General features: G+C 43.0%; 3 protein-coding genes across 3 annotated transcripts in view; 1 reads left to right on the forward strand and 2 right to left on the reverse strand.

Annotated features, from left to right (window-relative positions):
* LOC311141405 (NLR family CARD domain-containing protein 3-like) overlaps positions 1-19,436 on the forward strand; it is a 674,300-nt gene that overhangs the window by 602,921 nt on the left and 51,943 nt on the right. The gene's annotated exons all lie outside the window — the stretch shown is intronic.
* The window catches only part of LOC311141252 (NLR family CARD domain-containing protein 3-like), a 390,310-nt gene that overhangs the window by 258,630 nt on the left and 112,244 nt on the right, over positions 1-19,436 (reverse strand). Inside the window, exon 5 of the mRNA XM_084176513.1 lies at positions 15,518-15,634. Coding sequence (XP_084032639.1) covers positions 15,518-15,634 — 117 coding nt within the window. The remainder of the gene's footprint in view (positions 1-15,517; positions 15,635-19,436) is intronic.
* On the reverse strand, positions 9,170-15,192 carry LOC311099299 (NLR family CARD domain-containing protein 3-like). The gene is made up of 5 exons (XM_084140018.1): positions 14,973-15,192; positions 12,811-14,602; positions 12,357-12,530; positions 11,778-11,943; positions 9,170-9,730 (listed from the first exon to the last, which is right to left on the reverse strand). Exons 1-5 carry the CDS (start codon positions 15,181-15,183, stop codon positions 9,185-9,187), a joined length of 2,889 nt encoding a protein of 962 aa, XP_083996144.1. The 5' UTR covers positions 15,184-15,192; the 3' UTR covers positions 9,170-9,184.

A 19,436-nucleotide genomic window follows, 5' to 3' on the forward strand; every position in this document is an offset into this window, starting at 1 on the left:
TCAAGAACACAAAGAAACAGGGCTACGTTCAAGAACACAAAGAAACAGGGCTACGTTCAAGAACACAAAGAAACAGGGCTACGTTCAAGAACACAAAGAAACAGGGCTACGTTCAAGAACACAAAGAAACAGGGCTACGTTCAAGAACACAAAGAAACAGGGCTACGTTCAAGAACACAAAGAAACAGGGCTACGTTCAAGAACACAAAGAAACAGGGCTACGTTCAAGAACACAAAGAAACAGGGCTACGTTCAAGAACACAAAGAAACAGGGCTACGTTCAAGAACACAAAGAAACAGGGCTACGTTCAAGAACACAAAGAAACAGGGCTACGTTCAAGAACACAAAGAAACAGGGCTACGTTCAAGAACACAAAGAAACAGGGCTACGTTCAAGAACACAAAGAAACAGGGCTACGTTCAAGAACACAAAGAAACAGGGCTACGTTCAAGAACACAAAGAAACAGGGCTACGTTCAAGAACACAAAGAAACAGGGCTACGTTCAAGAACACAAAGAAACAGGGCTACGTTCAAGAACACAAAGAAACAGGGCTACGTTCAAGAACACAAAGAAACAGGGCTACGTTCAAGAACACAAAGAAACAGGGCTACGTTCAAGAACACAAAGAAACAGGGCTACGTTCAAGAACACAAAGAAACAGGGCTACGTTCAAGAACACAAAGAAACAGGGCTACGTTCAAGAACACAAAGAAACAGGGCTACGTTCAAGAACACAAAGAAACAGGGCTACGTTCAAGAACACAAAGAAACAGGGCTACGTTCAAGAACACAAAGAAACAGGGCTACGTTCAAGAACACAAAGAAACAGGGCTACGTTCAAGAACACAAAGAAACAGGGCTACGTTCAAGAACACAAAGAAACAGGGCTACGTTCAAGAACACAAAGAAACAGGGCTACGTTCAAGAACACAAAGAAACAGGGCTACGTTCAAGAACACAAAGAAACAGGGCTACGTTCAAGAACACAAAGAAACAGGGCTACGTTCAAGAACACAAAGAAACAGGGCTACGTTCAAGAACACAAAGAAACAGGGCTACGTTCAAGAACACAAAGAAACAGGGCTACGTTCAAGAACACAAAGAAACAGGGCTACGTTCAAGAACACAAAGAAACAGGGCTACGTTCAAGAACACAAAGAAACAGGGCTACGTTCAAGAACACAAAGAAACAGGGCTACGTTCAAGAACACAAAGAAACAGGGCTACGTTCAAGAACACAAAGAAACAGGGCTACGTTCAAGAACACAAAGAAACAGGGCTACGTTCAAGAACACAAAGAAACAGGGCTACGTTCAAGAACACAAAGAAACAGGGCTACGTTCAAGAACACAAAGAAACAGGGCTACGTTCAAGAACACAAAGAAACAGGGCTACGTTCAAGAACACAAAGAAACAGGGCTACGTTCAAGAACACAAAGAAACAGGGCTACGTTCAAGAACACAAAGAAACAGGGCTACGTTCAAGAACACAAAGAAACAGGGCTACGTTCAAGAACACAAAGAAACAGGGCTACGTTCAAGAACACAAAGAAACAGGGCTACGTTCAAGAACACAAAGAAACAGGGCTACGTTCAAGAACACAAAGAAACAGGGCTACGTTCAAGAACACAAAGAAACAGGGCTACGTTCAAGAACACAAAGAAACAGGGCTACGTTCAAGAACACAAAGAAACAGGGCTACGTTCAAGAACACAAAGAAACAGGGCTACGTTCAAGAACACAAAGAAACAGGGCTACGTTCAAGAACACAAAGAAACAGGGCTACGTTCAAGAACACAAAGAAACAGGGCTACGTTCAAGAACACAAAGAAACAGGGCTACGTTCAAGAACACAAAGAAACAGGGCTACGTTCAAGAACACAAAGAAACAGGGCTACGTTCAAGAACACAAAGAAACAGGGCTACGTTCAAGAACACAAAGAAACAGGGCTACGTTCAAGAACACAAAGAAACAGGGCTACGTTCAAGAACACAAAGAAACAGGGCTACGTTCAAGAACACAAAGAAACAGGGCTACGTTCAAGAACACAAAGAAACAGGGCTACGTTCAAGAACACAAAGAAACAGGGCTACGTTCAAGAACACAAAGAAACAGGGCTACGTTCAAGAACACAAAGAAACAGGGCTACGTTCAAGAACACAAAGAAACAGGGCTACGTTCAAGAACACAAAGAAACAGGGCTACGTTCAAGAACACAAAGAAACAGGGCTACGTTCAAGAACACAAAGAAACAGGGCTACGTTCAAGAACACAAAGAAACAGGGCTACGTTCAAGAACACAAAGAAACAGGGCTACGTTCAAGAACACAAAGAAACAGGGCTACGTTCAAGAACACAAAGAAACAGGGCTACGTTCAAGAACACAAAGAAACAGGGCTACGTTCAAGAACACAAAGAAACAGGGCTACGTTCAAGAACACAAAGAAACAGGGCTACGTTCAAGAACACAAAGAAACAGGGCTACGTTCAAGAACACAAAGAAACAGGGCTACGTTCAAGAACACAAAGAAACAGGGCTACGTTCAAGAACACAAAGAAACAGGGCTACGTTCAAGAACACAAAGAAACAGGGCTACGTTCAAGAACACAAAGAAACAGGGCTACGTTCAAGAACACAAAGAAACAGGGCTACGTTCAAGAACACAAAGAAACAGGGCTACGTTCAAGAACACAAAGAAACAGGGCTACGTTCAAGAACACAAAGAAACAGGGCTACGTTCAAGAACACAAAGAAACAGGGCTACGTTCAAGAACACAAAGAAACAGGGCTACGTTCAAGAACACAAAGAAACAGGGCTACGTTCAAGAACACAAAGAAACAGGGCTACGTTCAAGAACACAAAGAAACAGGGCTACGTTCAAGAACACAAAGAAACAGGGCTACGTTCAAGAACACAAAGAAACAGGGCTACGTTCAAGAACACAAAGAAACAGGGCTACGTTCAAGAACACAAAGAAACAGGGCTACGTTCAAGAACACAAAGAAACAGGGCTACGTTCAAGAACACAAAGAAACAGGGCTACGTTCAAGAACACAAAGAAACAGGGCTACGTTCAAGAACACAAAGAAACAGGGCTACGTTCAAGAACACAAAGAAACAGGGCTACGTTCAAGAACACAAAGAAACAGGGCTACGTTCAAGAACACAAAGAAACAGGGCTACGTTCAAGAACACAAAGAAACAGGGCTACGTTCAAGAACACAAAGAAACAGGGCTACGTTCAAGAACACAAAGAAACAGGGCTACGTTCAAGAACACAAAGAAACAGGGCTACGTTCAAGAACACAAAGAAACAGGGCTACGTTCAAGAACACAAAGAAACAGGGCTACGTTCAAGAACACAAAGAAACAGGGCTACGTTCAAGAACACAAAGAAACAGGGCTACGTTCAAGAACACAAAGAAACAGGGCTACGTTCAAGAACACAAAGAAACAGGGCTACGTTCAAGAACACAAAGAAACAGGGCTACGTTCAAGAACACAAAGAAACAGGGCTACGTTCAAGAACACAAAGAAACAGGGCTACGTTCAAGAACACATAGAAACAGGGCTACGTTCAAGAACACAAAGAAACAGGGCAACGTTCAAGAACACAAAGAAACAGGGCTACGTTCAAGAACACAAAGAAACAGGGCTACGTTCAAGAACACAAAGAAACAGGGCTACGTTCAAGAACACAAAGAAACAGGGCTACGTTCAAGAACACAAAGAAACAGGGCTACGTTCAAGAACACAAAGAAACAGGGCTACGTTCAAGAACACAAAGAAACAGGGCTACGTTCAAGAACACAAAGAAACAGGGCTACGTTCAAGAACACAAAGAAACAGGGCTACGTTCAAGAACACAAAGAAACAGGGCTACGTTCAAGAACACAAAGAAACAGGGCTACGTTCAAGAACACAAAGAAACAGGGCTACGTTCAAGAACACATAGAAACAGGGCTACGTTCAAGAACACAAAGAAACAGGGCAACGTTCAAGAACACTAAGAAACAGGGCTACGTTCAAGAACACAAAGAAACAGGGCTACGTTCAAGAACACAAAGAAACAGGGCTACGTTCAAGAACACAAAGAAACAGGGCTACGTTCAAGAACACAAAGAAACAGGGCTACGTTCAAGAACACAAAGAAACAGGGCTACGTTCAAGAACACAAAGAAACAGGGCTACGTTCAAGAACACAAAGAAACAGGGCTACGTTCAAGAACACAAAGAAACAGGGCTACGTTCAAGAACACAAAGAAACAGGGCTACGTTCAAGAACACAAAGAAACAGGGCTACGTTCAAGAACACAAAGAAACAGGGCTACGTTCAAGAACACAAAGAAACAGGGCTACGTTCAAGAACACAAAGAAACAGGGCTACGTTCAAGAACACATAGAAACAGGGCTACGTTCAAGAACACAAAGAAACAGGGCAACGTTCAAGAACACAAAGAAACAGGGCTACGTTCAAGAACACAAAGAAACAGGGCTACGTTCAAGAACACAAAGAAACAGGGCTACGTTCAAGAACACAAAGAAACAGGGCTACGTTCAAGAACACAAAGAAACAGGGCTACGTTCAAGAACACAAAGAAACAGGGCTACGTTCAAGAACACAAAGAAACAGGGCTACGTTCAAGAACACAAAGAAACAGGGCTACGTTCAAGAACACAAAGAAACAGGGCTACGTTCAAGAACACAAAGAAACAGGGCTACGTTCAAGAACACAAAGAAACAGGGCTACGTTCAAGAACACAAAGAAACAGGGCTACGTTCAAGAACACAAGGTGAACTGAGAAAATTAAATACAGAACCTTACATTGATTACATAGATCACACAGAAGAGAGGTTAATATGTTAATTAAACTATGTTTTCTAGGTGGAAGGTTTACCCTGTGTATGAGATTAAAATGTATCAGCTGATGATTAGGATTGTTAGATGAACCCACTAAGTTCCTGATGAACTCAACTGGTGAGCCTCTTTAGCAGCTAGTTCCATGGACACACTGATTTCAATGTCCTTTGCCAAGGTCAGATGACTTTCAGTCAACAGTCTCTTTTGTGTAGCTTCACTCCGTAGCCCACATACTAGTCTGTCTCTAATGATGTCATTTAGAACAGCATTAAACTCAGTGTTCTGATAGTTTCTTTAATGCAGCAGCAAACATTGTTACTGATTCTCCCTCTTCCTGGTGTCTCCTGTGGAACCTGAACCTTTCAGCATTAACTAGTGGTTCTTGTGAAAAATGTCCTTTAAGTATCTCCACAATATCCCCATACGTCTTATTACCTGTTCTGACTGGCTGTAGCAGGCTGCCTAGTAAATTAAATGTCTTTGGCCCCATTACACTAAAACATGTAGGCACAATGTTGTCCTCATCCATGTCATTTACAAGAACAAATTATTCAAACCGTTCTGTATATGAGCTCCACTGCTCAATACTTTTATCAAACTTTCCAATGTTTCCATCAATTCATTTCTCAATAAGTTCCTGATTGTCACTCACTTCAATATTGTCCTCAACCAAAGCAATATTTTCCTCAGTCACGTGATCTTCATTCACTTCACTCACTGACGTTTCCTCCTAAGTTCACTCATTTAGCAGTTTTAAATAAAAGGTTTGTCTTCACAGTTGAATAAATGTCCTATCCTTGAATCACTTTATATTCCTCCTTTTTAATCACGTTGTTTTCCTGTTTAAATGTCCATCTCGAGTCCTTTTCTGCCGTCCATGACAATGTTAACTCCAGTGGTGGAAAAAGTACCCTATTGTCATACTTGAGTAAAAGTAAAGATACCTTAATAGAAAATGACTCAAGTAAAAGTGAAAGTCACCCAGTAAAATACTACTTGAGTAAAAGTCTAAAAGTATTTGGTTTTAAATATACTTAAGTATGAAAAGTAAATGTAATTGCTAAAATATACTAAAGTATCAAAAGTAAAAGTACAAGTATAAATCATTTCAAATTCCTTACATAAAGCAAACCAGACAATTTTCTTGTTTTTAAAATGTACATTCAGCCAGAGGCACACTCCAACACTCAGAGAATTTACAAACAAAGCATTTGTGTTTAGTGAGTCTGCCAGATCAGAGGCAGTAGGGATTTTCTCTTGATAAGTGCGTGAATTGGACCATTTTCTGTCCTGCTAAGCATTCAAAATGTAACGAGTACTTTTGGGTGTCAGGGAAAATGTATGGAGTAAAAAGTACATTATTTTCTTTAGGAATGTAGTGAAGTAAAAGTAGTCAAAAATATAAATAGTAAAGTCAAGTACAGATACCCCAAAAAAACTACTTAAGTAGTACTTTAAAGTATTTTTACTTGAGTACTTTAAACCACTGGTTAACTCTCTTTCTTAGCTAGCTGGACTATGCACTTGCCTCTGCTATCAATACACTGTGCTAACATTAGCCTAGACTGTACCACAGAAAATAACAGTTTTAAACAGTTATAAAAACACACTTCTTCGAGACAGAATAGTTCCTGTAGATTCAGACTTACTCATTGCCAATCTTTTGTTATGTCTCGTGGGTTTCATAACCACGTCTGTATAACAATTCAATAATGATGAGACGGGAGACAGGAATCAGTTCAACCATTTATCTGGAACGTGATCATCTCAACACATACAAACCCCCATGATGCTCTGCGGCACAACCCCAATATACAACAAATACATAGATAAGTAAATGGACACAAAACAAAACTCATAGAGGAATTTAAATGTTCATTTCTAGAAAGTAGGGCCATGGGATAGGGTCAGAAAGGTCAGCATGTTTGATAACTGGTTACAGAGGTGACATAACAAGCATAAGGTCCATTATAACACAGTGAAGTAGAGGTCGGAGCTAAAAGCAGACATGGACAGTGAGACGGTGTGAGGAGGTCAGGGGTGAAACACTAGATCAGGACAGGTAGAAATGGCAGGGCTGGAAATAGACACAGAGACACATTCTGATCATGGCTCAGACCTGACCTGAGACACCCAAACAGAAGATGCCATAGCAAAGTCCTGTCCAGTAGGCTATATGGGATTTCCTTTCATCAAAATCCAACACATGGAAATGTGTCCAGTGTGTGTGTGTCCAGTGTGTGTTTGTCCAGTGTGTGTGTGTGTGTGTGTGTGTGTCCTGTGTGTGTTCAATGTGTGTGTGTCCAGTATATGTGTGTGTTCAGTGTCAGTGTATGTGTGTGTTCAGTGTGTGAGTGTGTGTGTGTCCAGTGTGTGTCTGTCAGGTGTGTGTGTGTGTGTGTGTGTGTGTGTGTGTGTGTGTGTGTGTGTATGTCCAGTGTGTGTGTGTGTTCAGTGTGTGTTCTGTGTGTGTGGATGCGTGTCCAGTGTGTGTGTGTGTCCAGTGTGTGTGTGTGTCCAGTGTGTGTGTGTGTGTGTGTTCAGCGTGTGTGTTCAGTGTGTGTGTGTATCCAGCGTGTATGTTTAGTGAGTGTGTGTTCAGTGTGTGTGTGTGTGTGTGTGTGTGTGTTCAGTGTGTGTGTGTCCAGTGTGTGTGTGTGTGTGTGTGTGTGTGTCCATTTTGTTTGTGTATCCAGTGTGTGTGTCCAGTGTGTGTGTGAGTGTGTGTGTGTGTTCAGTGTGTGTGTGTGTTCAGTGTGTGTGTGTGTCCAGTGTGTGTGTGTCCAGTGTGTGTATGTGTGTGTGTGTGTCCAGTGTGTGTGTGTGGATGCGTGTCCAGTGTGTGTGTGTCCAGTGTCTGTGTGTGTCCAGTGTGTGTGTGTCCAGTGTGTGTGTGTGTGTGTTCAGTGTGTGTGTGTGTGTGTGTGTGTGTGTGTTCAGCGTGTGTGTGTTCAGTGTGTGTGTGTATCTAGCGTGTATGTTTAGTGTGTGTGTGTCCAGTGTGTATGTGTGTGTGTGTGTGTGTGTTCAGCGTGTGTGTGTTCAGTGTGTGTGTGTCCAGTGTCCAGTGTGTGTGTGTGTGTGATCAGTGTGTGTGTGTCCATTGTGTTTGTGTTTCCAGTGTGTGTGTCCAGTGTGTGTGTGTGTGTGTGTGTGTGTGTTCAGTGTGTGTGTGTGTTCAGTGTGTGTGTGTGTCCAGTGTGTGTGTGTCCAGTGTGTGTGTGTCCAGTGTGTGTGTGTGTGTGTGTGTCCAGTGTGTGTGTGTGTCCAGTGTGTGTGTGTGCGTGTCCAGTGTGTGTGTCAGGTGTGTATGTGTGTGTGTGTCCAGTGTGTGTGTGTGTGTCCAGTGTGTGTGTCCTGTGTGTGTGTGTGTCAGGTGTGTGTGTCCTGTGTGTATGTGTGTGTGTCTCCAATGTGAGTGTGTGTTTGTGTGTGTCTAGTGTGTGTGTGTCCAGCGTATGTGTGTGTCCAGTGTGTGTGAGTGTGTGTGTAAGTGTGTGTGTGTCCAGTGTCTGTGTGTGTGTCCAGTGTGTGTGAGTGTGTGTGTCCAGTGTGTGTGTGTGTGTGTGTGTGTAAGTGTGTATGTGTGTTTGTCCAGTGTGTGTGAGTGTGTGTGTCCAGTGTGTGTGAGTCCTGTGTGTGTGTGTGTCCTGTGTGTGTGTGTCCAGTGTGTGTGTGTCCAGCGTATGTGTGTGTGTCCAGTGTGTGTGTCCAGTGTGTGTGTGTGTGTGTGTGTGTGTGTGTCCAGTGTGTGTGTGGCCAGTGTGTATGTGTGTGGGTCCAGTGTGAGTGTGTGTGTGTGTCCAGCGTATGTGTGTGTGTCCAGTGTGTGTGTGTGTGTTTGTGTGTGTCCAGTGTGTGTGTGTGTGTGTCCAGTGTGTGTGTGTGTCCTGTGTGTGTGTGTGTCCAGTGTGTGTGTGTGTGTCAAGTGTGAGTGTGTGTCCTGTGTTTGTGTGTGTCAGGTGTGTGTGTGTGTGTCCAGTGTGTGTGTGTCCAGTGTGTGTGTGTGTCCAGTGTGTGTGTGTGTCCAGTGTGTGTATCCAGTGTGTGTGTGTGTGTGTGTCCAGTGTGTGTGTATCCAGTGTGCGTGTGTATGTCCAGTGTGTGTGTGTGTGTGTGTGTGTGTGTGTGTTTGTGTGTGTCCAGTGTGTGTGTTCAGTGTGTGTTTGTGTGTACAGTGTGTGTGTGTGTGTACAGTGGGTGTTTGTGTGTGTGTGTTTAATGTGTTTGTGTGTGTGTGTTCCCAGTGTGTCCAGTGTGTGTGTGTGTGTGTGTGTCCAGTGTGTGTGTGTGTCAGTGTTACTATGGTTATTATTTACAGGGACACTGAGTCACCCTCAAACCAAACCCTAAACCCTGGATAGAGGGGCTCAGTGAATGTGGAGTGGAATGTGTTCAGGTGGGTCAGTGTGTCAGAGGAGACTCTGTAGAAGGACAGAGTGCCGGCTGGCCAGTCCAGATACACTCCTACTCTGTGGGAGCTGGAGGAGCGGACGTCTATGGTAGTGGACTTATTATTGTGCCAGGCAGAGTAACGGTTGAGGAGGCAGATCAGACTCCAGGACTTGTCATTCCATCCAATCCCAAAGTCATCACCCCCTCCTCTCCTGCTGATTCCTTTATATGTCACTCCTATACCAACCTCTATCCCACTCCACTCTACCTCCCAGTAACAGCGCCCAGTCAGACCCTCTCTACACAGCACCTGTCTACAGTCCTCAAATCTCTCTGGGTGATCAGGATACGGCTGCTCCTCTTCCCTACATGTCACCTTTCTGTTCTCCTCAGACAGAGAGAGGAGTCTGTTTACTGTGTTTGGGTCCAGTGTGAGATCACAGACATCTGATGGATGAAACCAGACACAATATTAGAAATCATCATCATTCACATTGGAATGTTAACTCACTTTTCACTAATTCATTTAATGTAGATGTTTCTAGGTATCAAAATGAGAAGTTAAGGTAACTTGAGACTTGTTGAATGATCATATGTTATACTGTATGGAAATATAAAACACACTTATTCCCATTAATCACACACACACACACACACACACACACACACACACATCCTGAATGCATGCATGAATACAAAAACACACATTTCTAAAGTAACACGAACACACCACACACACACACACACACATTGTCAAAGCAACTCTTAGTAAACTTTGGTGTCCCTGATTTCTGCTTCTGTAGAACTACATCTGATATTTAATATGACCAAGTAAGTAATGATGGTGGTCTTTGACTTTGACTTCACTTGAATTAAGACTTATTCTTAGTCACATTCTTCACAGCAGTCAATACTCACATTTTCTAAGTCCAGGTTTCATTGTGTTCTCTCCACCATGTTCCACACTGTAGCGGTAAGCAGAAGAACAGACAGTCATTGAGGGATACACCTGAACTCACACACACACACATACACACACACACACACACACACACACACACACACACACACACACACACACACACACACACACACACACACACACACATACACACTGTCAGTATATACACATACACACACAAACAAACACACACAAACACACAAATTGGACACACACACATACACACTGTCAGTGTCTGTGTTTGTCCAGTGTTTGTCCACTCTGTGTGTGTCCAATGTGTGTGTGTGTCCAGTGTGTGTGTGTGTGTGTGTGTGTGTGTGTGTGTGTGTGTCCAGTGTGTGTGTGTGTGTGTGTGTGTGTGTGTGTGTGTGTGTGTGTGTGTGTGTGTGTGTGTCTGTGTCCAGTGTGTGTGTGTGTGTGTGTCCAGTGTATGTGTCTGTGTGTCCAGTATGTGTGCGTGTGTCCAGTGTGTGTGTGTGTCCAGTGTGTGTGTGTGTGTATGTGTTCAGTGTGTATGTTTCCTTTGTGTATGTGTGTGTGTGTTTCCTTTGTGGGTGTCTCCAGTGTCTGTGTGAAAAGTGTGTGTCCATTGTGTGTGTGTGTTTGTGTGTGTCCAGTGTGAGTGTGTGTGTGTGTGTCTGTGTGTGTCCAGTGTGTGTGTGTGTGTGTGTGTACAGTGTGTGAACAGTGTGTGTGTCCAGTGTATATGTGTGTCCAGTGTGTGTGTGTGTGTCAAGTGTGTCCAGTGTGTGTGTGTGTGTGTGTATCCAGTGTGTGTCTGTGTGTGTCCAGTGTATATGTGTGTCCAGTGTGTGTGTGTGTGTGTCAAGTGTGTCCAGTGTGTGTGTGTGTGTGTGTGTGTGTCCAGTGTGTGTGTGTTTGTCCAGTGTGTGTGTGTCCAGTGTGTGTGTGTGTCCAGTGTGAGTGTGTGTGTGTCCAGTGTGTGTGTGTGTGTCCAGTGTGTGTGTTTGTTTCCTTTTTGTGTGTGTGTCCAGTGTGTGTTTGTGTGTGTGTGTGTGTGTGTGTGTGTGTCCAGTGTGTGTGTGTGTGTTTGTCCAGTGTGTGTGTGTTTGTCCAGTGTTTGTGTGTGTCCAGTGTGTGTTTGTCCAGTATGTGTGTGTCCAGTGTGTGTGTGTTTGTGGGTCCAGTGTGTGTTTGTGTGTCCAGTGTGTGTACTGATACACGTGCACACACACACACACTGGACACACAAACACACTGGACCCCCACACACACACACACACACACACACACACACACACACACACACACACACACACACACACACACACACACACACACACACACACACACACACACACTGGACACCGAAACACACACATACACACACTGGATACACACACACTGGACACACACACACACACACTGGACCCACACACACACTGGACACACACGCACACACACACACACACACACACAGTCTTTATATAACTAAGTCCAAGTTGTGGTCAGAATGTTTGTCTTAACTAGCCTGATAACTCCAACATGTCTGAAATGAACATTGACATAAACCCTCTACATACTTGAGTTTCTCCAGTCTGCAGTGTGGATCCTCTAGTCCAGCAGAGAGCAGTCTGACTCCTGAGTCTCCTGGGTGATTGTAGCTCAGGTCCAGCTCTCTCAGGTGTGAGGGGTTTGACTTCAGAGCTGAGACCAGAGAAGCACAGCCTTCCTCTGTAACTAGACAGCCTGACAGCCTGCAAAGATTCAAATCATATTAAAACCACACTACTATTCTTTGGAGTTGAGTCATTTTCTGTCTGAGTGAGTAGATAACATGTTTCTAAACACTACTAAAGTAATCCTGATGATGCCAAGATTGAGAAATATCATGAATGAATCATGAATAATAATGAGTGAGAAAGTTACAGAGGCTACAACAAAACATGCTAACCTCTCACCATTACCCTCAAATAAAAGGTGATATTATGTACTGTCACCTAATATGAAACATTCTATCTGAAATCCAAAATGCTGGAGCATAGCACCAACTTTTAAAACTGTAAGCTTCACTGTCCAAACACATATGGTGTGGACTATGTGTGCCTGGTAAACACATGTGGATCTGGTGAACAGTTACCACTTGTTGACCAACTACAGGAATACTGACCTCAGAGTCTCCAGTTTACAGTGGGGATTCCCCAGTCCAGCAGAGAGCAGCTTCACTCCTGAATCCTTCAGGTCATTGTTACTCAGGTCCAGCTCTCTCAGGTGTGAGGGGTTTGACTTCAGAGCTGAGACCAGAGAAGCACAGCCTTCCTCTGTGACTCCACAGCCTGACAGCCTGACAGAGAGATCATAATGATTTCACAAACACACTGTTAATTTAACACCAGTAGTGTAGAAGGACTATGGCAGATGCATTTGGTTTATTCTCTTAAACAACATATAGATTCATCTTCCGTCTCCTAGAATTGTATGGTCATATTGTTATACTAATATGAACATCAATGCATTGATTCAGTATGTTTTTCAATATTAATTATATACATATTATAATACGTATATTTCTCTGAACATTTCTTCCTGATGATTAGTACTTAAATGTCATTTTATATACTCACAGAGCAGCTCTGGAGGCTTTGACCACTGGCAGCAGCCTCAGAAGACCTTCCTCTGATCTGGAGAATTTCTTCAGGTCAAACACATCCAGCTCCTTTTCTGAAGTCAGCAACACAAAGACCAGAGCTGACCACTGTGCAGGTGAAAGTTCTTCTTCTGAGAGACTTCCTGATCTCAGGTAGCTTTGGATCTCCTCCACTAGAGAATGGTCATTCAGTTCATTCAGAGAGTGGAACAGATTGATGCACCTCTCTGGAGAGGGATTCTCCCTGATCTTCTCCTTGATGTACTTGACTGTTTCTTCATGGCTCTGTGAGCTGCTTCTTGTCTTTGTCAGTAGACCTGGTAAATGCTTCTGATTGGACTCCATTGAGAGGCCCAGAAGGAATCGGAGGAACAGGTCCAGGTTTCCTTTCTCACTTTGTAAGGCTTCATCCACAGCACTCTTGTAGACAGTAACTTTACGCTTGTGTCTGATCCTCACAGAAAAGTTACTGGACGTTGATTGAGGTTTGGCCATTAGATTCTCATTGTTGTTGATGAATGAGAGGAACACATATACAGCAGCCAGAAACTCCTGAATGCTCAGATGCACGAAGCAGTACACCTTGTCCTGGTACAGCCCACATTCCTCTTTAAAGAGCTGTGTGCACAATCCTGAGTACACTGAGGCTTCATTGATATCAATGCCAGCCTCTTTCAGGTCTTCTTCATAGAAAATCAGATTGCCCTTCACAAGCTGTTGAAAAGCCAGTTTTCCCAGTGACAGAATGCTCTCTTTATTCCAGTGTGGACCTGTCTCTTCTTTCCCAAGATACTTTTCATTCTTCTGTTTGGTATGAAACTCCACAAGGTGTGTGTACATCTCAGTCAGAGTCTTGGGCATCTCTTCTCTCTTATGTTTCAGCATGTGTTCAAGGACTATTGCAGAAATCCAACAGAAGACTGGAATGTGGCACATGATGTGGAGGCTCCTTGATGTCTTTATGTGTGAGATGATTCTGCTGGCCAGGTCCTCATCACTGAATCTCTTCCTGAAGTACTCCTCCTTCTGTGGGTCATTGAACCCTCGTACCTCTGTCACCTGGTCAACACACCCTGAAGGGATCTGATTGGCTGCTGCAGGTCGGGTAGTTATCCAGAGGAGAGCAGAGGGAAGCAGATTTCCCTTGATGAGATTTGTCAGCAGAACATCCACTGAGGTTGACTTTGTGACGTCACAGTATATCTTGTTCTTCTGGAAGTCTAGGGGCAGTCGGCACTCATCCAGACCATCAAAGATGAAAATAACTTTGTACTTGTCGTAGTTGGAGATTCTTGATTGTTTGGTTTCCATTGAGAAGTGATTGAGAAGTTCAATGAAAGTGTGTTTTTCCTTTTTCATCAAATTCAGCTCCCAAAAAGGGAATGAAAATACAAATTGGACATCCTGATTTGCTTTTCCTTCAGCCCAGTCCAGAATGAACTTCTGCACAGAGACTGTTTTTCCAATGCCAGCGACTCCCTTTGTCAGCACAGTTCTGATAGGTTTGTCTTGTCCAGTTAAGGGTTTGAAGATGTCGTTACATTTGATTGCAGTCTCTGGTCTTGCTTGTTTCCTGGTTGTTGTCTCAATCTGTCTCAGCTCATGTTCATTATTGACCTCTCCTTTTCCACCCTCTGTGATGTAGAGCTCTGTGTAGATCTTATTGAGAAGTGTTGGGTTTCCTTGTTTAGCGATCCCCTCAAATACACATTGAAACTTCTTCTTTAGATTAGATTTGAGTTCACGTTGGCAAATCACAGCAAGCTCATCTGAATGAAGAAATAACACAGAGGATATTAATATTACATCTGTTTTAATGGCTACAGTATTGTAGGACTGTTATAAAGTTTTAAATAAAAATAATCTATTCTCTTAACTGACTGTATAAATGTGTAAATGTTTTCATAATGACTGATTATATTATTATTATTCGGTGTTACTGATGGTATCTTTAATGTTGTCTATCTCTCTCTTCCTCGCTCCTCTTCTCTCTGTCTAAATTAATCACTTGATGAGGTCACTAGGTGTTGTGTTAAGGCTGCTGCAATATCATTGAGTTACACAGCTACTTTAGCTGTACTTTAGCTACAGCTTTTATATGTTCTAAAACAGCATTCAACATGAGGCAGACAGCTCTACTTTTCTCCAGTGTGTCAGCAAGCTCCTTCTGGTTCATTTTCCTCAGGACGTGCAGTGTGATCTTCAGAGCCCCCTCTCTGGCACTGCTCTCCTGCTTCTCATCTTCAGCATCCACCACTTCCTTATCCTGCTTCTGACTCTGAAAGCCTTCTGGGAGTTCTGGACTAAGAATCCTCTTGAACATCTTCAGCTCGTTCTTCACAAATGTCATAATATTCTCTTCAAGTAACTGAAATAAATCAAGTAAATAAGTTAAGCAAGAGACTAAATGCTTTCTCATTAACACATTAATGAATGATTGACAGATTAACTTTACACACACACACACACACACACACTCACTCACACACTCACACACACACACACACACACACAGGGAGGGATTGTTGTGTTGGTTTAATAATGTTTCAGGACTATGAAAATGGAAAAAAGGATTAGCCTATGTATTATGAAAACAACAAAAATAAATGGTAAAATGGGAGAGGAGAAATGACTAGAGACAGTGTTGTTTAACTCACTGACCATGACCCATGAGTTCTTCTTACCTTTGTTCAGTAGAAAAGTCTCCCTCTCTAAACCGTATAGGTTGAACCATAGACTTGTCACTCTTCATGGACACACAGCTGGGTACAGGGGAGGCTGGTCTCTCCTGCTTGATTGGACTTCAACACAACAGAGACAAACATTATTTCTCTCATTGTTTAAATCGCTTGATGGTTTATTTCAGAGAGACAAATAATGTAGTTTTCTTTGCCAAATTATATATATATATATATATATATATATATATCTGTCTCACTCTCAGAGAAATAAGTAGTACTACTAGGTTTTACACAGTAATAATATATATCTGCCTCACTCTCAGAGAAATAAGTAGTACTGCTAGGTTTTACACAGTAATAATATATATCTGCCTCACTCTCTGAGAAATAAGTAGTACTGCTAGGTTTTACACAGTCAAATGTAACAAATAACTACATTTTTAATAAACATCTGTACAAATGTACAAAATTCAATACAGTAATATGAGATCTGTACGTAAAACATTTACATTTTCGTCATTTAGCAGATGTTCTTATCCAGGGTCTCACAAAAGCATCTTAAGGCTAAGTTCATCATTAGAATCTATCTAGTTTATTGATAGAACCTTCGTAGGAGCATTGTTAAATCTCTGAGCTGTTTCCCAAAACCATCGTTATTAACGTTGCATTTTAAAACGCTCATATTCTAACACCTGCCTCAGACCACTTGTAGAACAGCCAAGTGCGTCGTTAGATGCTTTTTTGCCCTCCCGCATCACTTTATACACAGAAGATCTCCGCTAAACATAGAATCACATGGTTTATCCGTCTCTTTGTGACCGCAGATAAATTCAGAACAAAGTTGAGTACAAATTCAAAGTTGCCAATGTCTTTGCAATTGATGCAAACAAGGGAAGTACACACATTTGGTTCAAATGAAAACCAAGATGATTGCATTAAAATATAAACAGTAGGCTATAGGCCTATTTCAATCATATTGAAATATATTAAATGTTAAATGCTACTTGTAGGCTACTGTCTGTAATATGTTTTTTTTATTTTTTTATTTCACCTTTATTTAACCAGGTAAGCCAGTTGAGAACAGGTTCTCATTTACAACTGCGACCTGGCCAAGATAAAGCAAAGTAGTGCAATAAAAACAACACAGAGTTACATATGGGGTAAAATACATAAAGTCAGCAATACAACAGAAAATATATATACAGTGTGTGCAAATGTAGCAAGTTATGGAGGTAAGGCAATAAATAGGCTATAGTGCAGAATAATTACAATAGTATTAACACTGGAATGCTAGATGTGCAAGAGATTATGTGCAAATAGAGATACTGGGGTGCAAAAGAGCAAAATAAATAACAATATAGGGATGAGGTAGTTGGGTGGGCTAATTTCAGATGGGCTGTGTACAGGTGCAGTGATCGGTAAGGTGCTCTGACAACTGATGCTTAAAGTTATTGAGGGAGATAAGAGTCTCCAGCTTCAGAGATTTTTGCAATTCGTTCCAGTCATTGGCAGCAGAGAACTGGAAGGAATGGCGGCCAAAGGAGGTGTTGGCTTTGGGAATGACCAGTGAGATATACCTGCTGGAGCGCAGACTACGGGTGGGTGCTGCTATGGTGACCAATGAGCTAAGATAAGGCGGGGATTTGCCTAGCAGTGATTTATAGATGGCCTGGAGCCAGTGGGTTTGACGACGAACATGTAGTGAGGACCAGCCAACAAGAGCGTACAGGTCACAGTGGTGGGTAGTGTATGGGGCTTTGGAGACAAAACGGATGGCACTGTGATAGACTACATCCAATTTGCTGAGTAGAGTGTTGGAGGCTATTTTGTAAATTACATCGCCGAAGTCAAGGATCGGTAGGATAGTCAGTTTTACGAGGGCATGTTTGGCAGCATGAGTGAAGGAGGCTTTATTGCGAAATAGGAAGCCGATTCTAGATTTAACTTTGGATTGGAGATTCTTTATGTGAGTCTGGAATTTGAGTTTACAGTCTAACCAGACACCTGGGTATTTGTAGTTGTCCACATACTCTAGGTCAGACCCGTCGAGAGTGGTGATTCTAGTCGGGTGGGCGGGTGCCAGCAGCGTTCGATTGAAAAGCATGCATTTAGTTTTACTAGTGTTTAAGAGCAGTTGGAGGCTACTGAAGGATTGTTGTATGGCATTGAAGCTCGTTTGGAGGTTTGTTAACACAGTGTCCAATGAAGGGCCAGATGTATACAAAATGGTGTCGTCTACGTAGAGGTGGATCTGAGAGTCACCAGCAGCAAGAGCGACATCATTGATATACACGGAGAAAAGTGTCGGCCCAAGAATTGAACCCTGTGGCACCCCCATAGAGACTGCCATAGGTCCAGACAACAGGCCCTCCGATTTGACACACTGAACTCTATCTGAGAAGTAGTTGGTGAACCAGGTGAGGCAGTCATTTGAGAAACCAAGGCTATTTAGTCTGCCAATAAGAATGCGGTGGTTGACAGAGTCGAAAGCCTTGGCCAGGTCGATGAAGACGGCTGCACAGTACTGTCTATTATCAATCGCGGTTATAATATCGTTTAGGACCTTGAGCGTGGCTGAAGTGCACCCGTGACCAGCTCGGAAACCGGATTGCATAGCGGAGAAGGTAGGGTGGTATTCGAAATGGTCGATGATCTGTTTGTTAACTTGACTTTCGAATACTTTCGAAAGACAGGGCAGGATGGATATAGGTCTGTAGCAGTTTGGATCTAGAGTGTCACCCCCTTTGAATAGGGGGATGACCGCGGCAGCTTTCCAATCTCTGGGGATCTCAGACGTTATGAAAGAGAGGTTGAACAGACTAGTAATAGGGGTAGCGACAATTTCGGCGGCTAGTTTTAGAAAGAAAGGGTCCAGATTGTCTAGCCCAGCTGATTTGTAGGGGTCCAGATTTTGCAGCGCTTTCAAAACATCAGCTGTCTGAATTTGTGTGAAGGAGAAGCGGGGGGGGGCATGGGCAAGATGCAGCAGAGGGTGCAGAGTTGGTGGCCGGGTTAGTGGTAGCCAGATGGAAAGCATGGCCAGCTGTAGCAAAATGCTTGTTGAAATTCTCGATTATTGTAGATTTATCGGTGGTGATAGTGTTTCCTAGCCTCAGTGCAGTGGGCAGCTGGGAGGAAGTGCTCTTATTCTCCATGGACTTTACAGTGTCCCAAAACTTTTTGAAGTTAGTGCTACAGGATGCAAATTTCTGTTTGAAAAAGTTAGCCTTTGCTTTCCTGACTGCTTGTGTGTATTGGTTCCTAACTTCCCTGAAAAGTTGCATATCGCAGGGGCTATTTGATGCTAATGCTGTACGCCACAGGATGTTTTTGTGCTGGTCAAGGGCAGTCAAGTCTGAGGAGCACCAGGGGCTATATCGGTTCTTAGTTCTGTATTTTTTGAATGGGGCATGTTTATTTAAGATTGAGAGGAAATTACTTTTAAGGAACAACCAGGCATCCTCTACTGACGGAATGAGATCTATATCCATCCAGGATACCTGGGCCAGGTCAATTAGGAAGGCCTCCTCGCTAAAGTGTTTTAGGGAGCGTTTGACAGTGATGAGGGGTGGTCGTTTGACCGCGGACCCGTTACGGACGCAGGCAATAAGGCAGTGATCGCTGAGATCCTGGTTGAAGACAGCTGAGGTGTATTTAGAGGGTATGTTAGTCAGGATGATATCTATGAGGGTACCCATGTTTACGGATTTAGGGTTGTACCTGGTAGGTTCGTTGATAATTTGCGTGAGGTTGAGGGCATCTAGCTTGGATTGTAGGATGGCTGGGGTATTAAGCATATCCCAATTTAGGTCACCAAGCAGTACAAACTCTGAGGATAAATGGGGGGCAATCAATTCACATATGGTGTCCAGGGCACAGCTGGGGGCTGAGGGGGGTCTGTAGCAAGCGGCAACAGTGAGAG

Source organism: Coregonus lavaretus, assembly GCF_964263955.1.
Source record: "Coregonus lavaretus genome assembly, chromosome: 2".
Lineage (NCBI taxonomy): Eukaryota > Metazoa > Chordata > Actinopteri > Salmoniformes > Salmonidae > Coregonus > Coregonus lavaretus.